This window comes from Trichechus manatus, unplaced genomic scaffold (genome assembly GCF_000243295.1).
Source record: "Trichechus manatus latirostris isolate Lorelei unplaced genomic scaffold, TriManLat1.0 scaffold00111, whole genome shotgun sequence".
NCBI lineage: Eukaryota > Metazoa > Chordata > Mammalia > Sirenia > Trichechidae > Trichechus > Trichechus manatus.
In genome coordinates, this window is record NW_004444047.1 from 6,805,194 (window position 1) to 6,832,599 (window position 27,406).

Below are 27,406 nucleotides of genomic sequence, written 5' to 3' on the forward strand. Positions count from 1 at the left end.
GAATCATGGCCTAGCCAAGTTGACACATATTTTAGGGGAACACAATTCAATCCATGACACAGACTCTCCAGGGACTATTGAATAATGGCTCTGAACTCTTCCTAATCCCCAGTCACCGAAAACCACTGTGGCTTGAGAGGACTTACGGAGATCTGACAATAGGTGGGGCATTGACCTGGCAGTAACTGTGAGTCCAGTGGTTTTACACACCCCCGCTGTAGGTATTTCTCTAGTCCCTAGGAGGTAGACTGGGAACATTCATACTTGACCACTGGCAGAATCTCAACGTTAGTTCTCTGACCTGTGGATGGAAAGCCATTATGGAAGCTTCTGGAACTATACCCCCCACCATGCGAAACTAAAAGAAATATCACACTTCCAGGGAAACTGCAGATTAGTGCCAACCAGGGGCAGATTATCCAACAGGTAAGGTAAGCACAGTGCTTACCATGCTTCCCAGATAATCCATCTGTAGTGAACAGTTTCCCTACAGATTAGTAAGACAGCACGAATAAACCCATGCTTACCTTGCATAAATTTGAAAAGAGGCTTGGATTATGTAGGAAGGTGCCCTTAGGGGTTGGGAGAGAGACAGATACCAGTCATACCTAGAAGCTGAATCGCTGATGTGGCGAAAAGATGTAAAATGTTCACTACATGATATGGTAAGTGCTTACCCTGCCTATTGGATAAGCCACCCCGACCAACAGCAAAAATTGGAAGCGCCAAGGAGGGGAGTTCTGTGTTCTCCAGGTAACTTGCCAGATGGGTGTTAAGTGATGGTAGATTATCATACTTTAACCTGTGGGGATGCCAGTCATAGATGAAGTCTAGATTTAACAGCTTTATTGGAGAAAATCAACCAGCCCCTCGCATCTGATATGCAGCTCCTAACCTGGCAAATGCTTTCTTTTCTGTCCCTATCAATAAAGAAAATAAGCAGTTTGCATTCAGGCAACAGGGACATCAGCAGACGTGTATGGCTGCCTGGATGATATCAACTCTCCCGCTGTCATAATCCAGAGAACTCATGATCTTCTCGATGACGTTACGCTGGTTGGATAACAAGCACCTGGGATGACACATGCTTACCAGAGGGTAGATGACAGACCCTGTGAAACTTTGGAAGCCTTCAGTGACGTTTTTAGGGATCCAATAGTCTGTGGTATGTTAGGACATCCTACTTAAAGTGAGGTAAGTTATAGCCTATGCCGCCCATTTCTAAGAGGCACAAAGCTTGATGGGACTCTGGATTTGGGGTACAACCTACACCACATCTGAGCCTGCTGCTCTGACCCACTGGGTGGGTAATGGTAGTGTTGGCAATAAGAGGCAGCAACACAAGCTACCTTGCCACTCAGGACTTGTTATGGATTGAACTGTGTCTCCCCAAAATATGTGCTGGAATCCTAACACCTATCCTTGTGGATATAATCCTGTTTGGAAATAGGATTTTCTTTGTCATGTTAATGAAGCCATGCCAGTATACAGGGTGTGTCCTAATCACATCTGACTTAACAAGAAGCAGCACAGACAGAGACAAGGAAGCACAAAGAGGGGAAGATAGGTGCCACATGAAGATCTCCAAGGAAGTGAGGAATGCAGGGGCTACAAAGCTGAGACAAGGATCTTCCCCCAGAGTCGAAGAGACAGCTTTCTGGAGCCGGTGCCCCTGAATTCGGACTTCTAGCCTCCTGAACTGTGAGAAAATAAATTTTTGTTCTCTAAAGTCACCCACCTGTGATATTTCTGTTATAGCAGCACTGGGTGCACGTGACCCAAGCCATGGTGTTTTCAGTCACCTCATATGCATGCGAAAGCTGGACAATGAATAAGCAAGACTGAAGAACTGATGGCTTTGAATTGTGGTGTTGGCGAAGATTACTGAATACACCGTGGACTGCCAAAAGAACAAACAAATCTGTCTTGGAAGACGTACAACCAGAATGCTCCTTAGAAGCAAGGATGGCAAGACTATGTCTTACATACGTTGGACACGTTGTCAGGAAAGATCAGTCCCTGGAGAAGGACATCATGTTTGGTAAAGTAGATGGACAGCAAAAAAGAGGAAGACCTTCAACGAGATGGACTGACACAGTGGCTGCAACAATGGGCTCAAGCATGACAACAATTATGAGGATGGCACAGGACCGGGCAGTGTTCCATTCTGTTGTTCACAGGGTCGCTATGAGTTGGAACCGACTTGATGGCATCTAACAACAACAGGAGACTGAGACAGGTCTCGTGACCCAGCAGGCCCAATGTTGCCTAAAACTGTCTGTGGCAGACAGAGATGCTCCGTGGAGCCTCTGGTGAGCACCAGTAGGAGACACACAGCACAGATCCCCTCGCGTTCTGGAGTAAGGCCATTCCCTCCTGTCAAAAACAGTTGTCCAGGGCCCTGCTGAATGTCTACCCACGATTCACCAGGTGACCAGGAGACCTGAACTGGGTGCCCCGCAGCATTCTAATGTGAGATCTAAGGGGCATATAGAAACCAAGTACAGTTGTATGACCGGGAGGCTCAAGTTCCTGTTTACCTGCCTCTTCTGTATTGCCACCTCTCCCACAACGACACCTGTGGCTTCATGAGGCGTTTCCTATTGGCTGTTGAGACAGGTGAGCAAAGTGCAGATTTGGCTTCTGGATGTATCTGTACAGTATGCTGGCATCGCCTGGCAGGGAAAGCTTCTGCACTAGAGCCCCACTCAGGTGGCCCTGGGAGAGTGAAGGAAGTCCCTGGGGGGCAGAACTCAGTGGTCCATCTGGCCCGAGACGTGGCTCTACAACGGGCAGCATCCAAGCGGTTATCCACTTGCCCAGACCCAAAAACAACAAGATGGGAACCTGAAAGCTTGCAGCCAAGGGGGTCTGGAAAAGAAGCAGTGGATGCACTCTTGGGATGGGCACAGAGTATGAGGATACCGTATCCCACAGAAATGCTGCATTCACCCCAAGGGGCATCCACTGTACTGAAGATGTATTGAAGATAGTCAGTACACAGGGGAATGCTGGATGTCCGCCTCTTCCCCAGCCACCCACTCCATGGCGGGTGACTACTCCATGGGCTCTGTGCAAAGTGACCATGGCAGCAGGGATGGAGGCTGTGTATGGATTCATCAACATGGACTTCCCCTGACCAAAACTGCCCTGGGTCTCGCCACTGCTCCAAGCCCAACCTGCCAACAGCAGAGGCCAAGGCAAATCCGCCAGCATGCCTCCATGGAAGGGTGGGGGTGAGTCAGCAACCTGGCGGCTGCCTGATCGCACTGGAGCCTTCCACCACGAAGGAGATGGTGGTTACCCGCCACGGGAAAAAGGGGGCCTATTGCAAATGTGGACTTCCATCCCTGCCTGAGATGTCCTTGCCAGCACCACCATTTTGGACTCCATATTCCTCGCTTCCATGTGTCTTTCAGTTTGTCATACTGTGGTGGCTTGTGTGTTGCTGGAAGCTTTGCCACCAGTATTTCAAATACCAGCAGGGTCACCCTTGGTGAACAGGTTTCAGTGGAGCTTCCAGACTAAGACAGATTAGGAAGAAGGACCTGGCAGTCTACTTCTGAAAAAATTGGCCAGTGAAAACCCTATGAATAGCATCAGAACATTGTCTGGTATGGTGCCAAAAAATGAGCCCCTCAGGTTGGAGCACTCAAAAGAATACTGGGGAAGAGCTGCCTCCTCAAAGTAGTCAACCTTAATGACGTGGATGGAGTCAAGCTTTCGGGACCTTCATTTGCTGATGTGGCACAACTCAAAATGAGAAGAAACAGCTGCAAACATCCATTAATAATCGGAACATGGAATGTACACAGTATGAATCTACGAAAATCAGAAATCATCAAAAATGAAATGCAATGTATACACATCGGTATTCTAGGCATTAGTGAGCTAAGACGGGCTGGTGTTGGCCATTTTGAATTGGACACTCACTTATTGCTATGGCACCCACACACATCACCTGCAAATCAAGAATCTATTTATCACCCAAGATGTATGGCATGGGGCTCATGCCATAGAATCTGCTGGCTCATACCAGTGTCCGTGGAAGCCCCTGGTTTGGCTGAATAGCAGGATGGACTCCTGATATCCAGCTGGGGACCACCACCTGAGGTTGGGCTACTACCTCCAGGATGACATGGACACTTTGAACACATGGGCTGTTTTGCTGAAAGCCAGGACACACGGGCCCAGAACCATCACACCCACCTGCCCACCTCTGGAGTTTCCGCCCTGTCCCCACAGCCTTGGGCTCAGTGGGTTTGACAGTCCTGGTATCCAAGGAAAGACCATATTCACCAGGGAACGAGTCCTGCCCCCATTTAACCGGAAACTGAGATGCCCCCCTCGCCACTGGGGGCTCCCTGAGCCGCAGAACCAGCAGGTGGAGAAGGGGCTATTTTACTGGCGAGGGTGACAGATCCCGATCACCATGGAGAAATAGGGCCACTGCTCCCCAACGGGGGCAGGGAAGGGGACACTTGGACCTCAGAGATGCTGCCATGGCTCCCTGTGCAGTCACCACAGCACGTCACAGAGACACAAAGGACAGGGCCCTGAGGGTGACAGTCTGGGCGCCCCACCAGGCACCAAACCCCGAGCCCTGAGGCGCCGACGGGGAAAGGGGAACAGGAAATGGGTGATGGCTTTGGATTCCAGGTGGAACTGTGATCAAGTTGACATCTCCCTCCCATGATATGGCAGCTGAGGGACCTGGCCCGCGTGTCACAAACACAGAGGAACATGAACTTTTCACTTAGACAGAAGAGCAGGTAGATGCGGAGAAGCAGATGGAATCACTGATGCCATCTCCCGCTGGCCCTTCCAGACGCACACTCCCCGTCCCCGGCTCTGAGCCACCTGATGACAACCTCCAAGGAAATGCGCAGGGTCCTGTGATGCCTCCATCTTCCAGATGGGGGAGTGTGGCCGGCAGAGTACACTGGAGGGGCAGAACACAAGGTGGTGGTCCCTATTACCCAGCTCCCATTCAGCAGGGCCCCACAGGCTGGCCGCACCCCTTCTTGTGGCTTCCCTGCGCTGCCTACATGTCTGTAAAAAGTCCCTTCGTTAACTCGCCTCCAGTCGTCCTTGTCTGAGCACGCCATCTGCTCCCTCCAGGCCCCAGACAGCCCGTGACGACCCAAGAGAGGTGAGAGAGACCACCGTGGACACTGCTGACCATTCCTGTCACTGGCCAGTCTGGGCCAGGCCACGAGGATGCTGCCCCCGGCCTTCTGCTGTGGCAGCTGCAGGAATAGCCCCAGCAGGGCCTCAGCACCCAGGCGCACGTCCTCCCTCTCGTGGCTCAACTCCCCACGCTGCAGGATAGGTCAGGAATGCTGGGCTCCAAGGGCCAAGTGGGGCCTGCCTCACCCAGTGGTGACATAGAGTCCAGCCTGACTGGCCAGGCTCCCCAGCCCTCTGTGATGTGACAGTTCTCCACAGGGGCTGCACATCGCAACAAGGAGCACGTGGTGGCCTCTGCCAGCAGCTCAGACCTGTCCTGGCTCAACAACTGTGTCCCACAGGTCAAAGGGGAGGCACCTGGGGGTCTGTGCGGGGAGCGGGCTCTGAGTGGGGGGCATCAGCTTTGCCCCAGCCAGGCCCTCACACTCCCTGGCTTCACCCTTGGGCGCTGACCCCTACGTCTGCCCCGTGTTCATCCGTGAAATCTGACCTCCAGACCAGTGTGTAGGAAAGGCACTTTACGTAGTAGGGGCAGGATGGGACAAACGGAGCTGCTGACTAACTGACCAGCTGACGGCTGCCCAGCCCATCCTGACTCCTGGTCTGCCCCAAGCTCAACAGTCAGTACAGGCTCACAAAATCACCTGGCAGCAGCCCTCATGGGACAGGTTCCTCCAGGTACCGCACAGGATCTGAGAAGGGGCCGGGCCGGGCCCAGTAGTCCACAGCCCGAACCCTGTAGGAGCCGGACACACTCGTGCCTGGGGAAACAAGGGTGCATGTGCATTCTTGAGTGTGCGCGCACCTGGATCCACCCAGGTCTCCAAAGCCCCCTCACCACCGCCTCCAGGCTTTGCAAGGCCCTGGGACCCCACCCACCCAGTGCTTCTCTGAATGGGGCAGCCCAGGCCAGGGTGTGGGTGGTGGGCTCACCTGGGCTGAACACAAAGAGGTTAAAGGTCGATGCCTTCCTGCTGACTGGGGTGTACACCTCACCCCCCTCAGAGAACTGGATCTCATACGTCCACAGACACCTGAAGAGAAGAGTCAGGACCAAGGCTGAGGTCGGGGTGGGTCCCTGAAGGCCTGGAGTGGCTGGCACAGGGGCCACCCAAGGCCTTACACCCTCCACCCCCCTTCCTGGACCCTCCCACACCCTGGGCACGCTCAGCGAGGACAACAGGCCAGACCGGTGGAGTGGAGGGGATCAGAGCCCGGCTGCTGCCGTCAAATGTCCCCTGTAGGTACCCCCACCCCAAATGAGAGCATGCCGTCATGGACTGATCTGCACTGTTGTGTACACACTGAGGGGCTGCACACGGGGCAGGAAGAATGCATGCAGGACAGGGAGGCGCACACAGGACGGGACTGTACGCAGGGGTGACGGAGATGCTGCACACAAGGCAGGAGAGATGCATGCAGGACGGGGGGTGCACGCAGGAGCGAGGCGGGTGCTGCACACAGGGCAGGAGGGATGCATGTAGGTGTAAGGGGCGGTGCTGCACATGGGGCAGGAGGGATGCAAGGAAGGGCAAGGGGCGATGCTGCACACGGGGCAGGAGGGATGCACACAGGGCGGGAGGAATGCACGGCGGGGCGAGGAGGATGCACGGCGGGGCGAGGAGGATGCACGGGCAGAGTGGAGGAACACTGCAGGACAGAGGTGCTGGGGACCAACGAGCAGCTACAGCATGGGGGCGGCGACCCCACTCACGCACTTGGAGCCCACGCGCTCATCTGACCAGACCAGAAGCAGCTGCCCGCGGGTCAACGGCAGCACCCGGAGCCGGGTCACCTGGGGAGGAGGACGCAGTGACAGGATGACGGTGGGGCGGAGTCGGGGCTGGGGGCAGGGTGAGCGAAGAGCGGCCACTTGCCTGGCCCGGGGGCTTCTCGGGGCGTGCGCACACGTGCAGAAGCAGCAAGGAGGGCAGCTGCAGCTCCGGGCGCAGCGTCAGGCGGCCGCCGGCGGGGAAGGGGCGCGGGGCCGCAGCCACAGGGTCCTGCGGGTGGCGGTGGTCCTCAGGGCCTTGCAGCGGGGTCTGGCGCCCCTCCCCCAGACCTCAGGAGCCATTCCACCCCGCCCCGGGCAGACCCCACCCCCGCCCGCGAACCTCGGCCGCGCGCATGCGCCGGAACTGCTCCGCCGAGGGGAAGACGGGGCGGCCTAGGCGCTGCCACTCGCCATGGGGGCTGCACAGCCGGTTGTCCAGGTAGAGTGTCACGTAGACAAGCCCTGCGGAGCAGGACGCTGGGGCCCACGCCTCGCCAGCCCCGCCCCTCCGCTCCCGGCCCCGCCCCCTCACCTCGCGGTCACGCCCCCTCGCGGCCACATCTGGAGCCGGAGCCCACAATGGCCAGAGCCCTGGTGCTCACCCGGGGCTGGGGGCACCCTGTGCAGCTGCAGGGTCACAGCGGCGCTACGGTTGGCGTGGGCACGAGTGTCGTCGCTCGCGTAGACCAGCACCGTGGCGCGCCAAGCGTCAGCGGGGCCCGAGGGGCTGTGGGCACTGGCCAGGACGCCCACCATGTGGTTGCTGTCCAGCATTCTCCCGGCCTGCACCACCTCCGCCCAGAGCTGCTTGCCGTCTGCGGGGGAAGCGAGGGAGAGGTCACCGCGCAGGGGTCGCCGCCCTCCCCCTTCTCCAGGCCTGGCTTCCCACTATTTGCACCCCTTTCTCTTGGTAAAGGGATCCCCAGCCACACCACAGTTTCTGCGGCCCACAGAGCTGGGGGGAACAGAGGGGCTTGAGTGGGCAGCCCCCAAAAAACAGGCACTGCTGGAAGCATACCCCCAAGCAGGACCAGTTCATGCTTCCGCCTCGCCTCAGGGCCCCACCTATCCACCCCCACCCACGGGAGGTCTTGGCCCCTAGCTGATCCTTCTTAGTTCTCATTCCACTCTAGGGACTGCATCGTCTGTTTCCGGTCTGGCTCAAGGCAGAGGACGCAATGCCGGGGCACAGGGCATGGCTCACCAGCAGGGCCAGCAGCCCCACGGGGGCGAGCTAGGACAAGTAGTGATGGGTGCACAGGTGCGGGGCTTACCGAGCAGAGCCAGCAGCCCCATGGCTGTCAGCACAGGCTTGCGCAGCAACTGCACGTGTGGTGGGCGCGTGTTGTTGACTTGGAAGCGGGCGGTGAGCGTGCGCTGTGAGAAGGGGTGCGGGTGGTAGCTCAGGAAGGCGTTGTCGTTGCTCAGGAGGACATAGCGGATGGAGGAGCTGGTGTTGGCGACCAGCAGGTTCTGGTGCTGCGCGATGACCTGTGGGTGTCGGGGGTGGCTGGGACCACGTGTGCCACAGCCACCTGCCCCCACACCAGCACCCCAGGAGGAAGGCTGCCTCTGGGGAGAAGCCCTACAAAACCCCGCAACTGATAACTGCGCAGGCGCAGGAGAAGCCCCAGGGCGGGGCAGCGCCCACCTTCACGACCATGGCTGCGTAGGTCACGTCGGCCCTCCACGGCTGCGGCAGGGACCAGCCCACCAGCGGGTCGGCCTCGTCGTTGTAGACTGGGGTGTCGGTGAACTTGGGGAAGAGCCGCCAGATCTGCTGCACAGTCTCCTGCTCCTGTTCCAGGATGTAGATGGAACTCCCCGCGCCCTGTGGACAGCAGCCCATGTCAGCACAGCCAGGGACAACTCACGTGACCTCGGCTGGTGGGGGGCGGGGGAGGTGGTCGCCGTTGGGGTCCCGGACGGAAGGACTAGCCCGCACCTTTTTGTGGAGCGCAATGTAGTCCAGGCGAACGCCCACCTCCCCCGTGAAGAAGTTAGTTCCGTTGTAGCAGTGCCCCAGGAGGCTCCAGCAGAGCGGCGAGTGGGGCGGGGGGTGAAAGGAGTCGCCGGGACCGCCCAGTCGCAGAGCTGGACTGGCCTCTCGCAGACCCTCGGAGCAGGCGTCGTAGTAGTTCAGGAATCCTGGGCAGGTGGGACCGCCGTGTCCACCACTGTGCACCTGAGGGACCAACGATGTGGCCCAGGCTCTGCTCCATCCCCGAGGGTGACCCCACTGTTCCCGATCCCCGACCTGGCTCCTGGGCCACCCCTTCCAGCCCGGTAGGACCCCAGGAAGCACTGCCTACCTTGCGTAGTCATAGACACGTTGTCAAAGTCATGGTGGTCTGGCTCGTTCCAGGTTTCAAAGTTCCACTTGGAAACGTGCTCCAGCCCGTATCTACCTGCAAAGGTGCCCCAGTGCCCTGGGTTTTGCCCGTGGGCCCCACGCAGAGTACGGAGGGCTGGCCCAGTCTAGGCCCCACCCCTGGGACGAAGAAGTGCTGAGCCTATATGGGGACTTCCAGGGAGGGGCGCCCATGGGTGAGGATCTGGATGTGAAGGAGTGTCTGATTCGAGATGCACCCCACCTCATCAGGAGGGCCCGACCCAGCGGGTCCAGACATGGCTGGATGAAGGGGGAGGAGAAAAAATTGCAGGTGTAGGGCAGGACAGCCTGCCCAGGCGCACCCCACCCAGCCCAGGGCCACGCCTGCCCACCAATGGGGCCGCGCCTGCCCACCAATGTATCTCCTGGCCAGGAGTGAGACCAGGTTCTTCCACTCGAACACCTGCTGTTTGTCCTCAAAGTCAGTGAAGCGTCCTGAGGGGCTGCCCATCAGCTCGAAACCTGTAACACAGTCACGGGGTAACCACCCCCTCCCCACTTCCTGGGATGCCAACACACCAGCACCGTGGCCAGTCCTGATCAGGCAACCAGTGAGGAGAGGGGGTCGGGGAGGCAGTGGGGTGGGTTCACGGGGAGAGGAGGGGCTGGGCAGGAGGTCAAGGCCCTGGCTGCTCACCTGGGAGGAGCTGGTTCTCCCTGAGAAGGTCCAGGTACCCGTCCAGGTTGGTGAAGTTGTAGCTCAGGCCCCGGCCAGCCATCCCCCTGTGGAAGCACACTCAGTGTGTGTGTGGGGGGTAGCGGAGGGTGTTGGTATGCTGGCTTGATGCTTCTCAGTTTCCCTGGGCTGGAACTGGGGCCACATCTAAGCAGGTAAGGAGTTTCTCCCTTTTGAAAACGCCAACTATGGACGCCTATCAGTCACTCACAGTCTAGTGTGAACTGGTACACGTATACATGGAATTGTCCCCAAGCCTTCAGGAGATCAGAGGTTTGGGGTGGGGGACTCAGAACAGCCTGGAGGCTCAGGGGTGACACCCTGCAGGCAGACACTGAGAGAAAGATGCCACAGACTTGGGGGGGGACAGGGCATCCTAAAGATAGCTGACCTGGGAGTGGGGGCCGTGGGATGGGCATCAAGCCGGACCCAAGGGACACTGCCCACTGCTTTTACTGTGTCTCCTGGAGGCTAGGGCCCCAAGTTTGGCCCAACAGTATCCCCACCCCCTCCCGCAGCATGGATGGGCAGGAAAGGGAGGAGAGGGGAACTCCCCATGCTGGACTTGGCCTGGCCAGGGCCTGGACCCAGCAGACAGCAGGATGGGCCTAGTCCCAGTTCTCATGAGACTCACGTTCCCGAGACAGGACAGATGTCACCAGACAACCATGTGAATCTATAAGAACACATCAGAGGAACCTCAAAAGAGATGTGACGGGGAGCAAAGGGGCAGAGGTGAGGCAGGCAGCCTCAGAGCCCAACCCTTGGAGGCAGCAGCCCCAACTGTTCCTTTCCTTGTGCTACAAAATAAAGGCCTCTTTCTGATCTTCCACCTTGGACTCTCGTTTATTGGCTGCTAACAAGTCATGTCGGGCAAAACCTGGGGTTTTCACCCAGCAACAGAGGGGCAAGGAGGAAGGTGTCTCCAAGGAGGTGACATCTGAGACCTGCTGAATGACGGGACAAGCCAGCCATGAGGATGTCTGGGGGAAAGAGCAGGGACAGCACATGCAAAGGCCCTGAGGTAGGAATGAGCTTGCAGTTTTCAAGCCCCAGAAAGGCAGCCAGTGGGCCTGGGGCAGAGTATGGGTGCAGTCCTCCGTAATGAGGTCACATGGGACCTTGTAACCATGGTGAGAGCAGAACTTTTGACTCTGGGCAAAACGGGGTTCCAATCAGAGTGGCACCATGACATTCTGAGAGGATCCCTCTGACGTCTGAGTGGAGCAAGAGCAGGAGCTGCGATACAGCTAGGGGGCCACAGTGGTCACCCAGGGAGAGGTTCGGTGTCTGGGCTGGGGTGCTGGCCATGGAGACGGTGAGAAGTAATGGAACCAGTGGACTTACAGGTAGAGGCGACATGAGCTGAAGAAGGGAGTCTAGCACCACTCCACAGATGTGGGCTTGAGCAGCTGGGTGGATGGGGTGCAGATGGCCGATGCAAGTGAGGAGATGCTTGGGGTAAGATGAGGGCTGGGCTTTGTTCATGTGGAGCTGGACATCCCAGTACAGAAGCTGTGTTGGTAGCTGAAGGAATGAACCTGGTGCTCAGGGGTCTGGGGCCTGAGGACTGTGTTTCACATCCCAAGGCATGGGTGGGGAGGGGGATGGAGGAGAGAAGGGGACCAAGGGCTGAGACTGGCGAGGGGGCATGGTGGCTCATTGAAGATCACAGACAGGTGTGTCCGTGGGAGTCTGAGGGTGTTCCCCTTGAGGACACACCCGGACCTCCATGTGTGAAATGAGGAGAGGTGGTGGAGGGGAGGGCTGGGGGAGCCTCGGATCTGAGGAAAGGAGAAAGCCTGAACCGTGCCCACAGACAATGTGGGAGATCGTGGGTGTCGGCTACCAGGTGGGGCAGGTGGACAGCTGGGCTTGTCATGTGTGTGCCATGGTGGGGGAGAGGTCCCAATGATGGTCGGCCTGTCTGCATACCCCATGTCGCAGCCCCTCCAGCGCAGAGGCCTCCCCCTGGACATGCGGCAAGTCTCCACAACTCAACACTTCACTCCTCACTCGTGTCTGGTCGTCCTCCCTCACTGTTCAGTCTTGAGCCCAGCATTCAATGCTGCCCTGGGGGCCCAGGTCGAGCCACCACAGCCCCCAGGCACCAGTTCCTCCTGCTCCTGCCCTCGGTTTGCCCTCGCTGTCCCTCTGCCCAGGGCTGGTCTTCCTGACCCCAGGGTCAGCTAGCACTAGCCCGGGGCAGCAGAAGGTCCACAACCCTCCACTGGCACCCACTACCTCCCCATGCTCCCTCCCTTGTCAATCCAAAGGTCACAACCAGTAGCAAAAAACAAAAAAACATGACTAGCATTTGGATAAACATTAAATGGGCACCGGAAAGGTTCCGAAGTCCCGGGCCCTAGAGTGATAACCCTGGCCTGTGCCGGACACAGGTGTCGCAGTGGAGCCACCATCGGAAGGCGCCTATAGGCCAGAGGCGTCCTCAACTTGCCACTCCAGGTGGACTTGGGTGTCCCCCGCCCAGTGCCAGGAGACACACCACCCAGGGGCATGCCGAGGCCAAGGAACCCCGGAGCGCGGTCCTTGGGCCCCCTATACTGCATCTCGGTCCCCAACTGACCCTGTCACGGGGGACTGGAGAGACTCGACCGAGGGCGGTGGAGGAAGGGAGGGGCTGCGCTGGTGAAAGGCGGTGAGCGGCCCCGCCCAGGTCAGGGAGGCTCAGTGTCCCGGACCCCGCCGCCCCCGAGGGCTAGGCCGCCTCCCGTCCGCGGCTGGCAGGCACGTGGGCCCGGTACAACAGGCTTATTCACCGCGCAGCCGGCCACTCCGCTGCACTGCGCCCCGCCCCGCCCCCTGCTCCCTGCCTGGGCGCATGCGCCTCCAGGACCGTGCCCACCTGCCCACCGCCGCCGGGTGCCGGGCCGGGTGAGTGGCGGGTGGGCGGGGGCAGACAAGGCCTAGAGGCGAGTGTGCTCGATGATGGGGGAGTAGGCGGAGGCCGCGCGCGCGGGCTGGGGGTGGAGGGGAGCCAGCACTGCGCACGCTGCGGGGAAGAGCGCCTGAGGTGGGGCGCGCGTGCCCAGGGCAGGGTCCGCGGTGGAGGGCGGGGGGGCGGCGGGGCCAGGGCCGCGCGTGCTGGAGGGTTTGCTTAGACTGGGGGGCCAGGGCTGCACTACTGCGGGGAGGGAGCCGGGTCTGCCCGAAGCGGGGTGGACGGGACCGCGCATGCTGCGGGCGTACACGGGGCAGGGGCCAGCGGACACCGATCCGTCGTTTGAGAGAATCTGAAGCCCGGGCCCTCGGTCCAGCCCCACACGCTCTTGGGCCTCTTGGGAGCTGTCTCATATGGAAACACCCACGTGGCGGCGGGTCTTTGGGGAAGAACTGAGATCTGACCTCAGAGCCCTGAAGTTGAAATGAGCTTGTCATTGGGGTCTCTTCCCGTACTGCAGGGACAGTGTTTCCTTTCCAAACAAATACACTCAGCTGTAAAGGAGCTGATGTCAAGAAAACCATTAATAGCTATGAGGCACAGGACAGGAGGCTGTTGTGAGGATGGTCCCAGCTGGTGGAAGGCACTGGGGTCCCCACGGTCCCCTGCCAGCCAGCCCCACTGGGCAGGGGAGTGAGTGAAGTCCGGATGGAGCCTGGATGAGGGGAACATGGGCCTCCCCATCCTCTCCAGCCAGCAAGCTCTGGGTACCCCTAGACACTCTGCCTGTGTGCCTGGCCAGGCAGCAGACGACCGCCTCCATACACAGCAGGGAAAGTGATGCAGAGGGCCACTGCAGCTCAGGGGGATTGAGGCCCTATGGGTCCTATGACTCTCTCACAGGGCCGGTGTGACCCAATTCCATTTCCTCACCTGCCTTAGACACCAGGGGGCAGGGGGGAGTAAGGCCCAGTCCCTGCCACTGAGGATAACCAAGGCGGGGACACCATGGTGCACCCAGGCACCCCCGGTGCAGCTGAGGATGGTGGTGGGTGGGGGAAGGACCGCACATACAGAATGGGCTCCACCTGAAATACCCCCGCCTGCCTAAAATCCCAAGCCCAGGACCCTCCTGAACCCTCTACCCCGTCCCTGTGGGCCAGGCCTGTGGGTCCTGCTTCCTGAAAGGGGGGAGGCCACTTCTCCCACTAAGTTTTTCTGTCCCCCCAGCTGACCACCCCCATGCTGACTTGTACCAGCGCCTCAGCCCACATCACTGCCCTGGTACAGTGCACGTGTATGTCCCCTCGCAGCAAAGCTGGAGGACCTGGCCAACCCTCCTTCCAGGAGCCACCCCAGAGGGAGCAGGCCCAGCCCCAGGGGGTTGGTGGTGAGGCCCTGGCCTGGCAGCCCCAGCTCCGCCACAGGAGCCCTGGGCATTTCTCCCACTGCCCCTCGCCGGTAGCTGGGCCGGGAGATAAGCACGTATGGCCTCTCGGCAGCTGCCCCTCGAGGTGCAGCCCTCCCCTCCCCACCTAAGGATCCCATTATCTGCACCAGGGATGGGCCTGAGGCCCTGAACCAGGTGACTCACCCACCCACTGGCAAACGGCTTCCAAGACCACAGCTCCCAACCGCTACTCATGAGCAAACAGCTTCCCTCACCAGGGCCCAGCTGAGGGACACAGGGGAAGAAGCCCCAGGCCCTGTCCTGAGGGGCGGAGGTGTTCAGCCTCTGGAAGATGAGGGGCATGCAGGGCAGGGAGAGAGCCCTGGGGCTGAGGGGATGCGGGGCCAGGCTGGGAGCAGTACCCTGTCCTGGGAGAATGGAGCCCCAGGGCCACAGGGGTCTCCAAAGGACCCTCAGCCAGGATCTTAATTCCCCTTTAAGGACCTATCAGCTCCTCCGGGGAACAGGAAAATTAGGGGCTTGTGGCCTACTGTCCCCAGGCCTGAGTCACACTGCTGAGGTGCCCAGGGCCCCCAGGAACAGCAGGCCCAGGTCAGCTGAGGTGGTCCAGCCTCTCGGCCTCCCCTGGGGATTATGCATTATTCCCACATAAGCCTTAAGCACCCAGTGACGTGGGTTTTATCTTCATTTCTTCATTTCAAAGATGGGTGACCTGAGGCTCTGAATAATATTTTTTAAAACACCAGCTCACCCTCAACACTAAACCAAAAAAACAAACCCGTTGGCATCGAGTTGATTCCAACGCAGAGTGATTCCACAGGACAGAGTAGAAGTGCCCCATAGGGTGTCCAAGGAGCGGCTGGTGGATTCGAACTGCCGACCTTTTTGGTTAGCAGCGAAGCTCTTAACCACTGTGCCACCAGGGCCATCAAATTGGCTCCAATTCATGGCGACCCTACATGTGTCGCAGTGGAACTGTGCTCCATAGCATTTTCAGTGGCTGGTTTTTCAGAAGTAGATCACCAGGCCTTTCTTCCGAGGCACCTCTGGGTGGACTCAAACCTCCAACCTCTCAGTTAGCAGCCGAGCGCGTTAACTGCACCACCCAGGGACGCCAGCTTACCCTTAGCACTTACTATATGCCGGGCACTGTCCTGAGCATTTTGGGGGTACTAGTTTAATTCATTTAAAGGGGTAAATTCATCTTCACACCAGCCCTTCGAGACAGGCAACGCCAGTCCCCTCTGCTGTGCAATCCAGTCATGGCGGGTCAGTGCTGTGCTGGAATCTAGACGGTTGGTCAGGCTCCAGAGGGCCTGGTCTCCCCCACCCCCCACAGCAGGAAGGGCACACCTGACTGGTGATGTCATCTGGATGCCCGGCAGGCCCCCAGCCCGTGGAGGGAATGCCAGCCGAACCCTGGGCACGTGCATAGACACACACACCCCTGCCAGCAGCCCCATGCCTGCTTTCCACTGGAGGACACAGAACAGAGGCCCAGGATGGGGCCTGGCTCCGCCATGTGCCCTGCACTCCAGCCGTGGACTAGAACAGGGGAGATGCTGAGGGACTGGCGAGGCCACTCCACTTGTCCCCAGAGCTAAAGGGTGCACATGTTGCCCATCTTCAGCCCAGGACCGGCCCAGCTGCGGCACCTTCCACCTCCACTCCACAAGGGGCCGAAACCCCCAAGCATCCTGCTCGGGCCACTCACTGCCTACCCGCCTGTGCCGGCCTGCAGAGGCATAGCCGCTATACCTGCAGCCCATGCAGGGTGGCCCTGAAGCTTATCAAAGGCTCCCACCACTGTTCTTGCTGTGAGCCTCTGATTACAGAACAACCCGCCGGATTAGCCACAGGTAACACTTGTCTGAGGAAACATGTGACTCAGCAATCTCTGGAGTAAATAATTTAACTGCAGGCCCAGCACAACTGCGCAGTCAGTCCAAACCACAGAGCGCGGCTGCCTGGCTCCCTGCTTGACCCCAGAAGCCAGAGGGTCCCGGGCGTTGGGCTGGCCAGCACAGCCCGAGCAGACCCCAGCCTTGGGTGCACAGCAGGGCCGGGCCCCCACTGTCCTGCCGCCCACCCAACCCTCGGGTGGCTGCCTTAGGTAAGAACCATCTGGGGTCCCTGCTGGGGTCGACTCTCCCTGGCAGAGGCCAGCTCACTGGGCAGAAAGAGGCTGACACCGAGCGTGGGGGCAACTTTGGGCAGGATGTTGTGAACAGAAAATGCTCCCAATTCCGGGGCTTCTCAGGGGCCAGAAGTCTGAGTGGGAAAGGAGTTTGGGGACCCTCAGGTCCAAGGCAGGTGGCACTTAGCAGTCCTCATTCCATACAACCCAACCTCCAGGGACTGAGCGTGAGCTTGAAGGTGGCCAGGGACCCCCGAGTGGGTGAGATCTTTGAGGCGATTTTGTGGAGAAAGGGAAAACGCCTCTCAGTAGGGCCAGGACTCGCCACGCTAGCCCACCCGCTGCCCACCAGGCCAGGGATCACCGTCCTCCATTCCCGAGGACGCTGGCCATGCTTCCCCATGTCCCGGGCCGGCACAAAAACAGCGCACTCAGCACTGGTATCTGGGCATCCTGGGCTCTAAGGAGGCAGAGTTTTTGCTTCATGAAAGACGCTTTTAAAAGCTGAAGTTCATAGTTGCTCCTTGCCAAGCAGCTGACAACAGTGCATGTAAAGACAGCCATCTGTGCGCTACCTATTCTGATTTGGGCCTGTGAATGCCACCTCCATGACACCACCCGCTGACCTGTTCTCTGGAGCTAGGGCAAAGTCAGGAGACTTCCCCTCCACGGGTCAGTCCGGACCAGCTGTCTGCAGAGGGCTGGCCCCAGAGGGGCACAGCGGACACAGCCTGGCACATGTATTCAGCAAGTGGCTTATGCTGTTTGGGGCGAGCTCCTGAACGTTACCAACCTCCGAGACCCATGAGTGCGTCCTTGGGGAAAAACCGACTGGGCAGGAGGGGCAACCGCCATGCACCCACGTCCCTTCCATGTTGGCCCTGGGCCGGGGACACTCCTCCCAAGGCGTGTGCTAGAAATCCTGCACAAGGACCAGGCAGGGGGAACGGCCCTGGTGTCCAAGCACCCCACTCCCAGGCATGGATTTGGGGCCAGGCAGGCCCTCTTCCTCTGAGCCCCGCTCCCGGCACCAGGGCCTGCGGTGGTAGAGCAGATGGAGCCGTGGAGCTGGAGCCAGAGGGACAAGTTAGAGATGCTCACGGTTTGAATGGGAGAGGGGGTCTCTGGTGTGGGAGTCACGAGGGCAGCAGGGGCCTTCGCTGAGCTGGGGAACTGAACGGGGGAGCAGTAGGGAGCTCAGCTCTGGGCACGCACGGGCCTGATCTCTGGGACGGTCTGGGACCCTAAATCCTGTATGTGTGGATGATAACAGCCCATTATGTTCCCTCTCTCAGAAAAACCCATAGCCGTAGCCAGCGAGTCAATTCCAACTCATAGCGACCCTGTAGAACAGAGCAGAACTGCCCCAGAGGGTTTCAGAGGCTGTAATCTGCACGGAAGCAGACGGCCACACTTTTCTCTTACGGAGCGGCCGGTGGGTTCCAACTGAACTTTCGACTAGCGGCCAAGTGTTTAACCACCGCGCCACCAGCACTCCTCCCTTCTCACAAAAAACCCAAAACCCGCTGCTGTCAAGTCGATTCCGACTCATGGTGAGCCTGTGGGACAGAGCAGAACCGCCCCATAGCGTTTCCAAGGAGCAGCTGGTGAATTCGAACTGCCAGCGTTCTGGTTAGCAGCCGAGCTCTTAACCACTGCGCCACCAGGCCTCCCTCCTTCTCATGTGAGGTGGCATTTCAGGCAAGTGGCAGGAGCTGCTGCACCGAGTTGGGGGACTGGGCCTGGGAGGAGCGTCTTCTGGGGCCATCACCTACCTGCACTGACCTCAGCACACTCAGAGATACATGGCTTCCTGCTGTCACAATTACATTTCACCCCACAGACTAAGCATCTTGAAGGGACGCCTGACGACACCTGTGCTGGCTACCAGGTGGATGGGGCATCGTCCACTCTGGGCAACAGATCTGTGGCCCCCACTGATGAGATGAGAGGGGGCCCAGCGTCCAGTCCCCACCTCAGTCCTCCTGGCTCCTGGGAGCAGGGGACCTCTGACCTCTGCCCTGGGATGTGTGAGCAGGGCTGCCCCAGCCTGGGCCTTCCTCATTTGCACTTGCCTTCCTTGGCACAGGGCCTGCGCCCATGCCCTCCCCAGCCATGATGTCCACTTCTCCACTGCAGGTTGGCTCCAAGGGGCCTGGCGCCAAGGATGGAAGCGTCCCCCGAGTGTGCACAGCAGGATGGGGGGCTGGTGCTGGTCCGCCGGCAGCCCCCAGCCCCCCAGAGCCTGTGCAAGACGCTGAAGAGCCGGCTGCAGAAAAGCTGCACGTGCCACAGGCGGCAGGCCTGGGTGCTAGTGCAGGATCTGGTGCCTGCAACGCGCTGGCTGCCCCAGTACCGCCTGTGGGAGGACCTGCCAGGCGACGTCATGTCCGGGCTGGTCATCGGCATCATCCTGGTGCCGCAGGCCATTGCCTACTCGCTGCTGGCTGGGCTGCAACCCCTCTACAGCCTCTACACGTCCTTCTTCGCCAACCTCATCTACTTCCTCCTGGGCACCTCCCGCCACGTGTCCGTGGGCATCTTCAGCCTGCTCTGCCTCATGGTGGGCCAGGTGGTGGACCGCGAGCTCCAGCTGGCTGGCTTAGACACCGCCCAGGACGGGCCAGGGCTGGGAGCCAACGACAGCGCACTCAACGCCTCAGCCACCTGGCTAGCGCTTGGGCCTCAGGACTGTGGGAGGGACTGCTACGCCATCCGCGTGGCCACCGCCCTCACGCTGGTGGCTGGGATTTACCAGGTGAGGAGCTGGCCGGGGGGGTGGGACAGGATGCACCCCCAGGGGCACTCACAGACCGCGCAGCAAGGAGATCCCAGGAGGAGGCACCAGGTCGGAGTCAGAAACAGGTTGGCCCAGCCTTAGGGTCGGGCCATGAAGGAAGGTGGTATTTAAACAGGAAGGAGAGACCAGCAAGGGCACAGGTGTGGAGGTGGGACAAGCAGGGGCATCCCAAGGTCAGGCATCAGACACCCTGAGGGTGCCACAGGGCTGGGGCGGGGGGAGCCCAACCCTGGCCAGCTCAGCCTGGGCAGGGACAAACGGGCAGAGCGTGGCCACTGGCTCCAGATGTGACCAACTTTGGCTCTCATGGCCTCGCTGTCCTTCCTGTGGCCCCCCACGCCAGGGTCCTCACGTGTCCTAGGCCTGCCGCCCCCAGACTCCAAAATGCCTTCCCAGCCCAACCCCACTCCCCCGCAGCTGCCAGGAAAGATAAGCAGGGTGAGAGCCTACCCCAGGGGGGCTGATGCGGGGGTGGGGGTGGGGTCCAGAGAATTAGAGGACCACCATCTAATCCCCAAGGAGCCCTGGTGGCACAGTGGTTAAAGCGCTCAGCTGCCAACCCGAAGGTCGGTGGTTAAAACCCACCAGCCAGTCTGCAGGAGAAAGACGTGGCAGTCTACTTCCGTAAAGATTACCGTCTTGGAAACCTATGAGGCAGTCCTACTCTGTCCTACAGGGTCGCTATGAGCTGCAATCCACTCGACGGCAACAGGGGATCTCATCCCCAGAGCCCAGAGGCCCCATTTCTGAAACAAAAGTGGTTCCCGTGCTTGGAGAGTGGGAGAGGGGAGTCCTGTGACTGACCACATCCATGTACTACACACGTGCGCCCCGAGCTCCCACGAGACACGTGCACCATGAGGGGTCTCTACAGGCACGCAAGTGTGCAGAGGTGTGGGTGAAGCTCCCCGCCATGTCCAACTGGGGAACTAAAGCAGCCGCAGTGGTGAGAGGTCGGGCTCTGTGCTGCGGCCAACCCCCAGCTCGGGGCCGCCTCGGGCGCCTGGGGGGCCTGGTCCCCTGAGCACACTCTGTCCACAGGTCCTCATGGGCGTCCTCCGGCTGGGCTTCATGTCCACCTACCTCTCACCACCACTGCTCGACGGCTTTGCCATGGGGGCCTCAGTGACCATCCTGACCTCGCAGCTGAAGCACCTGCTGGGCGTGCGGGTCCCGCGGCACCAAGGGCCTGGGATGGTGCTGAGCACGTGGCTGAGTCTGCTGCGCAGCGCCAGCCAGGCCAACGTGTGCGACGTAGTCACCAGTGCCGTGTGCCTGGCCGTGCTGCTGGCTGCCAAGGAGCTCTCGGACCGCTACCGGCACCACCTGAAGGTGCCGCTGCCCGTGGAGCTAGTGGTCATTGTGGTGGCCACGCTGGTGTCCCACTTCGGGCAGTTCCACGAGCGGTTCGGCTCCAGCGTGGCCGGCCACATCCCCACTGGCTTCCTGGCCCCGCGGGTGCCCGACCCTGAGCTGATGTGGCGCGTGGCGCGGGACGCTGTGTCTCTGGCCCTCGTGGGCTCTGCTTTCTCCATCTCACTGGCGGAGATGTTTGCCCGGAGCCATAGCTACTCTGTCCGTGCCAACCAGGAGCTCCTGGCCACCGGCTGCTGCAACCTGGTGCCTGCCTTCTTCCACTGCTTCGCTACCAGTGCCACCCTGACCAAGAGCCTGGTGAAGACGGCCACAGGCTGCCGCACGCAGGTGTCCAGCCTGGTCAGCGCCGCCGTGGTGCTGCTGGTGTTGCTGGCGCTGGCGCCGCTCTTCCGGGACCTGCAGAGGTGTGTGCTGGCCTGCGTCATCGTCGTCAGCCTGCGTGGGGCCCTGCGCAAGGTGGGCGACCTCCCGCAGCTGTGGCGGCTCAGCCAAGCCGATGCACTGGTCTGGGTGGCCACTGCAGCCACCTGTGTGCTGGTCAGCGTCGAGGCTGGGCTGCTGGCCGGTGTGCTCCTCTCGCTGCTTAGCCTGGTGGGCCGCACGCAGCGCCCGCACGCCGTCCTGCTTGCCCGCATCGGCGGCTCCGCCTTCTACGAGGACGCCATGGAGTTCGAGGGCCTCCTCCCTGAGCCAGGGGTGCAGGTCTTCCGTTTCGCGGGCCCACTCTACTATGCCAACAAAGACTTCTTCCTGCGGTCGCTCTACAGCCTCACGGGACTGGATGCGGGGCACGCAGCTGCCAGGAGGCGGGGGCTGGAGGCGGGAGCCCACAAGGGGGATGGTGGCAGCAAGGACCTGGGCCCAGCGGGCACCACGTCCGCACTGGTCCTCTCGGCGGCCAGCTTCCACACAGTGGTCATTGACTGCGCCCCGCTGCTATTCCTGGATGTGGCCGGCCTGGCCGCGCTGCAGGGCCTGCGCCAAGACTACGAGACCCTGGGCATTGCCCTGTTGCTCGCCTGCTGCAGCCCGTCGGTGAGAGACACGCTGAGACGAGGGGGCTTCCTGGGCGAGGAAGAGGGGGACACGGCCGAGGAGGAGCAGTTATTCCACAGCGTGCACAGCGCCGTGCAGGCGGCCCGAGCCCGCCACAGGGAGCTGGAGGCTGCCGACTCCTCGCTCTAGCAAGGTCAGCACCTGCGGGCCATCACCACGCCCACGTGGGAGCCCACAGCAGACGTCCTCAAATGATCGCCACATTCCTTCCCAGAGAGCAATGCCCGTGGCTGCCATCAGCCACCAGACCCCCCCCCCCCCCCCGTGCCATACCCGCCCTAAGAAACCAGGGAATTCTGGGGGGAATGGGGACAGACGGCACTTTTAACACCCACAAGGACCGCAGACACTCGGGGCTCCAAGAATCACTGCCTTCGACACAAATGCTGCCCTGGCTGCCACGCTGGGCCCTAATCCCTGGCCTCCAGAGCCCCAACTCAGAAGAGCCACATCAGTCCCGGTCTTAAAAGTTTTAATCATGTTTGAACAGAGGCCCTACATCTCATTTTGCACCAACTAAAACCAAGTATCATCGCCTGTTTCAACTCAAGGCAACACCATGTGTCTCAGAGTAGGGTTTTCAGTGGCTGAGTTTTTGGAAGTAGATCGATCACCAGACCTTTCTTCCGAGGCGCCTCTGCATGGTCTCAAACCTCCAACCTTTTGGTTTGCAGCCAAGTGTGATGGTTAATGCCCTTGAACACCCAGGGACTCCTCGTTTTGCACATGGCCCCACAAATCACACAGCCTCCAAGGTGCCGTAGAAAACAGAAGTCCTCACAACTGGACCAGTAAGGAGCATCACGATAAATGGAGGAAAAGACTGAAGTTGTCAAGGATTTCATTTTACTTGGATCAACAATAACACCCGCGAAAGCAGCAGTCAAGAAATTAAATGACGAATTGCACTGGGCAAATCTGCTGCAAAAGACCTCTTTAAAGTGTTGAAAAGCCAAGATGTCACCTTGAAGACTAAGCCGTGGTGTTTTCAATCGCTTCAGATGCGTGTGAAAGCCGGACAATGAATAAGGAAGACCGAAGAACTGACATCTTTCAATTATGGTGTTGGCAAAGAATACTGAATATCCCATGGACTGCCAGAAGAACAAATAAGTCTGTCTTGGAAGAAGTACAGCCAGAATGCTCCTTAGAAGCGAGGATGGCGAGACTTCGTCTCACATACTCTGGACATGTGATCAGGAGGGACCAGTTCCTGGACATCACGCTTGGTAAAGCAGAGGGTCAGCAGAAAAAGAGGAAGACCCTCAATGAGACGGACTGACACAGTGGCTGCAACAATGGGCTCAAGCATAACAACAATTGTGAGAATGGCACAAGACTGGGCAGTGTTTCGTTCCGTTGTACATAGGGTCACTGTGAGTCAGAACTGACTCGACGGCACCTAACAACAACAAACCAAGTACCATCATGTCAATTCTGACTCATGGCAACACCATGTGTGTCACAGTAGGGTTTTCAGTGGCTTTGAGCTTTTGGAAGTAGATCACCAGGCCTTTCTTCCGAGGTGCCTCTGGATGGTCTCAAACCTCCAACCTTTCGATTGCAGCCAAGTGTGATGGTTAATGCCCTTGAACACCGAGGGACTCCTCGTTTTGCACACGGTCCCACAAATCATGCAGCCTCCAGAGTACAGAAACCCCACTGTCTCAGCCTGCCCAGCCTCTGCCCCACCTTAGGTAAAAGCTGGGGACTCTGGTCCAGGGCCTCAAGGTCTCTGGTCCAGGGCCTCAAGGTCTCTGTGTCTCTGGAAACCCCATCCCCTACACACACACCCAAGTGCTCCTTACATGTGATGCCTCAGCCCAGGCTGGGCCTCATGGTGCCACTACCTGCTCCAGGGCAGGCTGTCCAGTGTCAGAGCCAAAAGCAGGTGGGACCAGCACACACCTTAGCCCACCCCGCAGGCACAGCGTCCTGGCACAGCCAGGCCCATGAATACACACAACACAGGCTACATGGGGGTACAAACACACAGAAGCTGGGGTACAGCGCAGAGCCAGGTACAACAGACCACCACCCTGATCCTGAGTCTCCGGAGGGAAGCCAGGTGGACTAGCCACAAAGGTGGCTATGCAGGGTCCAGGTGCTGCCCCCCAGACCCCCCAGGAAGGCAGCCAGTGAGGGTACCCTCCCACCTCGACAGGCCCCTTTGATGAGAAATGCAGGGGTCAGGAGCAGTAGCGCCTCCTCAGAGGGAGGCACCCGCCCTGTGCCCCAACTTTAGTGCCCCCCCAGCTCCTCACTCTTCCCCATACCCCGGTCCACCATGAGGCCAGCAGGCTTCCCCTCCCACTTCACTTCCAGGACAGACCACTGGCCAGTCCCACCTCTTCTCTCAGCCTCAATCTTCATCTCTGTAAAGTGGGGCTCTTGCCAGCTCCCCCCACCATCACCCACCTGGCCGTGACGAGGTCCAGGAGCCAGTGGGTCCGGACCTGCTTGATGCCCCCGTGAGGGACGGCACCCACGTAGGCAAGGTTGAGCTGCTGGTCCCAGCTGAGGTCGTACTGGTCAGCCCGGTTATGTGGCAGAGGAGGGCTAGGGGCAGGAACAAGGGCAGTGACTGCGTTAGTTCTGAGCCCTCAGGCAGCCACTAATAAAATGACACTTCACGCCCGGAATGTTCTCAAGTCTCATGTTTATGGATGGGGTTCACGGAGGACCACGTCCCAAACCTGCTCCTTGCCCCGCCAGCTAGAAGCCTGCCGTGGAGGTGGCTGGGGCCACACAGGGACTGGGGACAGGTCCCACTCCCGTACACGCCCCTGGCTGCATGGGGGTTGAGGCCTGCCCCCATGTGTGGGTCCTGGTCCACTGCAAAATGCAGTGTCCTGCGCTCACCTCCCTTGAACCAGCTGGAACAAATAAGGCCTTCGTCCTAGGCTGCCCCTGTGGCCACTGGGCTCTTCAGACTCCCGGAGGCCCCCGACCCGGAGCAAGCTCAGGGCCTGGCCTCAGACCTCTACCACACGGGGGAACTCATCAAGTAGAAGACCCCCCCCAACCCAAACACCCTACGGGGTCCAGAGGACGGAAACGAGACCCCTAGTCTGACTGAGAGTGGCTCTCCAGAGGAAGGCGTGAGAGTGGAACTGGCTGGGTGGCCTTTCCGGGCTCCAAGGCGGCAGGTTCATTCCTGGACACTGGGTTTCGGAGCACCGACTGTGCGCTACGGGCGCAGGGGTCCGGAGACAGAGCGGCCCCAGTTTCCGAAGGGCGCGAGGCCGGGAAATGGGCGGTGGGCAGCTCTGGCCTCAGTTTCCCCGCAGGCGCTCACCAGAAGCCAGTGCTCCTCCAGAAGTGCCGCAGGGGCCGCAGCGCTCGGGCCGCATCCACGCGCACCAGGAGCGGGTCCTCGGCGAGGGCCGCGTGGGGCGCGGCCAGCAGCGCTGCCAGGAGTACGAGCAGCGCGGCGGGGGAGTAAGGGAGGCGCGGGTGACCCATGGCTGGGCGCCGGGACGCGGCAAACTCTGCGTCCTCCAGGCTCCCGGAGCTGCCGGGTCTACACCGCGCCCGCGGTTCCGCCTCCGGGTCGCGCGCCCACGTGATCCCGCAGCCTTGCGGTGCCTGGGCGGGACCAGGGCGGACCCGGGCGGGAGCTGGACAGGACAGGGCGGGCCTGGGCGGGACCACGGTGCATCTGGGCGGGTCGGGAGTCTGGAGGGGAGAGCCAGCGCCGTTAAGTGGGCGGGCCTGGGCTGCACCTAGGTGGCGTCGGGGCCGCTCCAGGGGCAGGACGGGGCGACACCTAGGCGGGGAGCATGGGCGGGGACTAGATGGAACCTAGGCGGGTTGAGGCCGCGGTAGGTCCTCAGCTGGCTAGGGCAGGGCTAGGCGGGCGTCTGGGAGGGATTTAGGCTGCCGGGGGTGGGGTCCAGGCGGGCCGAGGGAGTGGATAGGGGAATACCTGGGTGGGGCGTGGGCGGGGAATATATGGGATCTTGGTGGGTCGGGGCAGGGTGGAACCTAGGCGGGGTCTCTGCGGGCTGGGCGAGGCCTGGGCAGGCCTGGTGGGAACTAGGCGGGCTGGGGGTCAGGGTGATACAGGGCAAGACATGGCGGGCCTGGGCGGGGCCTGGGCAGGTCCTCAGCCTGTTGGGCTGGGCTTGGGTGGGGCCTGGGGGGCTTGGATTGGTTGGGACCGCGGGCTTTAGGAGGGGGTGTTCTGGCAAAGGGGCAGTCCTGGTGGGGAGTCCTCTGGCCTAGAGGAAGCCCAGGGATCCAGGAACCTGCGATCTGAGGAAAGCGCTGTTGGAATCCTGCCTCTTCCGGCAAGTTCCTCCCCTTTCTGCTTCCTTCCCTGCTGAATGAGAATAACAGCAGTCCTTACCTCTTAGGTTGTTGTGAGGACTGAGTGACTAAACACATGGAAAGCGCTTAGAAAATTGCTTGGCCCTTAAGTATATGAGTGTAAAGCATTATTGTCTTGTTAATAGTTCAGAAATATCACTCTGGCTGCCGGGAAATAGCCTGCTGGGGCCCAGCCTGGAAGCCAGGAGATGGCTCCCTCCCAGTGATGGTTGGAAGGTGGGGAGAGATGGTTCCATTGGGGATACATTTTGAAGATGGAGCTACAGGACTTACTGATGAATTGGATGGTGGAGGTGGGAAGGAAACAGAGGCGTCAGAGGTAACCCCTAGGGTTTCAGCCAAAGCAGCTGAAGGAATGTGCCAATATCTGAGATGGGAATCAGGTGTCTTTGAGATGCTAAGTGGGTTGGATGTCAAGAGGAGGTGGGATCAGAGGTGTAAATGTTTTCTGTAGATGTAGATATGGGTGGTGCAAATGGAGGTGCCCTGGTAGCACAGTGGTTAAAGCACTCGGCTGCGAACTGAAAGGTTGGCAGTTTGAACCCACCAGCATCTCCATGGGAGAAAGATGAGGCAGTCTGCTTCTGTGAAGACTTACAGCCTTGGAAAAACCCTGTGGGGCATTCTACTGTGTCTCGCAGAGTCACTATGAGTTAGAATGGACTCCACAACAGTGGGTTTGGTTTTGGTTTGGTGCAAATGGTTAATGGGTTGTTATGGATTGAACTGTGACCCTCAAAATATATGCTGGAATCCCGTTTGGGAATAGGGTTTGCTTTGTTATGTTCATGAGGCCATATCAGCGTAGGGCATGTCCTAAACCTCATCACTTCTGGCAGATTAGACACAGAAGTGAGTATATAGGAGAGAAGATGGATACCACATGAAGATCACCAAGGACCCGAGGAACAGTGGGGCTACAGAAACTGAAAGAGACAAAGATCTTCTCCTAGAGTCAACAGAGAGCCTTCCCTAGAACCAATGCCCGGAAATTGGACTTCTAGCCTCCTGAACTGTGAGAAAATAAATTTATCTTCTATAGTGACTGTATAGGATGAAGTAGAACTGCCCCATAGGGTTTCCAAGGAGCATCTGGTGGATTCAAACTGCTAACCTTTTGGTTGACAGCTGTAGCTCTTAACCACTGCACCATCAGGGCTCCAGTATAGATATACATATGTAGGTATATAAAATAGGTTATGGCATCATGTAGTTCAAAAATAAAGTTTCAAAACACAGTGAAAAGCCCCTGCCCCTGTGCTGTTCTCCACCAGCCAGTAGGATCCCTTTCCTAGAGGCAACCAATGTTACCAGTCCCTTTTTTTTTTTTTTTTGGTGACTTAAAATTGTGGATCATCA

General features: G+C 59.3%; 2 protein-coding genes across 2 annotated transcripts; one reads left to right on the plus strand and one right to left on the minus strand.

Annotated features, from left to right (window-relative positions):
* Positions 1–5,847: 5,847 nt before the first annotated feature.
* On the minus strand, positions 5,848–26,932 carry IDUA (alpha-L-iduronidase). Its single transcript, XM_023737955.1, has 15 exons — positions 26,928–26,932; positions 25,014–25,484; positions 24,134–24,274; positions 9,994–10,079; positions 9,711–9,818; positions 9,277–9,372; positions 8,910–9,112; positions 8,616–8,795; positions 8,239–8,455; positions 7,567–7,779; positions 7,305–7,426; positions 7,068–7,193; positions 6,909–6,985; positions 6,124–6,224; positions 5,848–5,951 (listed from the first exon to the last, which is right to left on the minus strand). The coding sequence occupies exons 1-15, from the start codon at positions 26,930–26,932 to the stop codon at positions 5,848–5,850; spliced, it is 2,250 nt and encodes a 749-aa protein (XP_023593723.1).
* Positions 18,304–21,844, plus strand: SLC26A1 (solute carrier family 26 member 1). Its single transcript, XM_012557605.2, has 2 exons — positions 18,304–19,240; positions 20,324–21,844. The coding sequence occupies exons 1-2, from the start codon at positions 18,650–18,652 to the stop codon at positions 21,842–21,844; spliced, it is 2,112 nt and encodes a 703-aa protein (XP_012413059.1). The 5' UTR covers positions 18,304–18,649.
* Positions 26,933–27,406: the final 474 nt, after the last annotated feature.

Excerpts from the sequence above, each read along its gene's own strand:
- SLC26A1 (XM_012557605.2), top strand. The coding sequence starts at position 18,650 with ATGGAAGCGTCCCCCGAGTGTGCACAGCAGGATGGGGGGCTGGTGCTG. Across the intron at positions 19,241-20,323 it reads TGGTGGCTGGGATTTACCAG|GTCCTCATGGGCGTCCTCCG; the intron begins GTGAGGAGCTGG and ends CTCTGTCCACAG.
- IDUA (XM_023737955.1), bottom strand. Across the intron at positions 9,373-9,710 it reads CCTGGCCAGGAGATACATTG|GTAGATACGGGCTGGAGCAC; the intron begins GTGGGCAGGCGC and ends GCACCTTTGCAG. Across the intron at positions 8,796-8,909 it reads ACATTGCGCTCCACAAAAAG|GGCGCGGGGAGTTCCATCTA; the intron begins GTGCGGGCTAGT and ends TGCTGTCCACAG.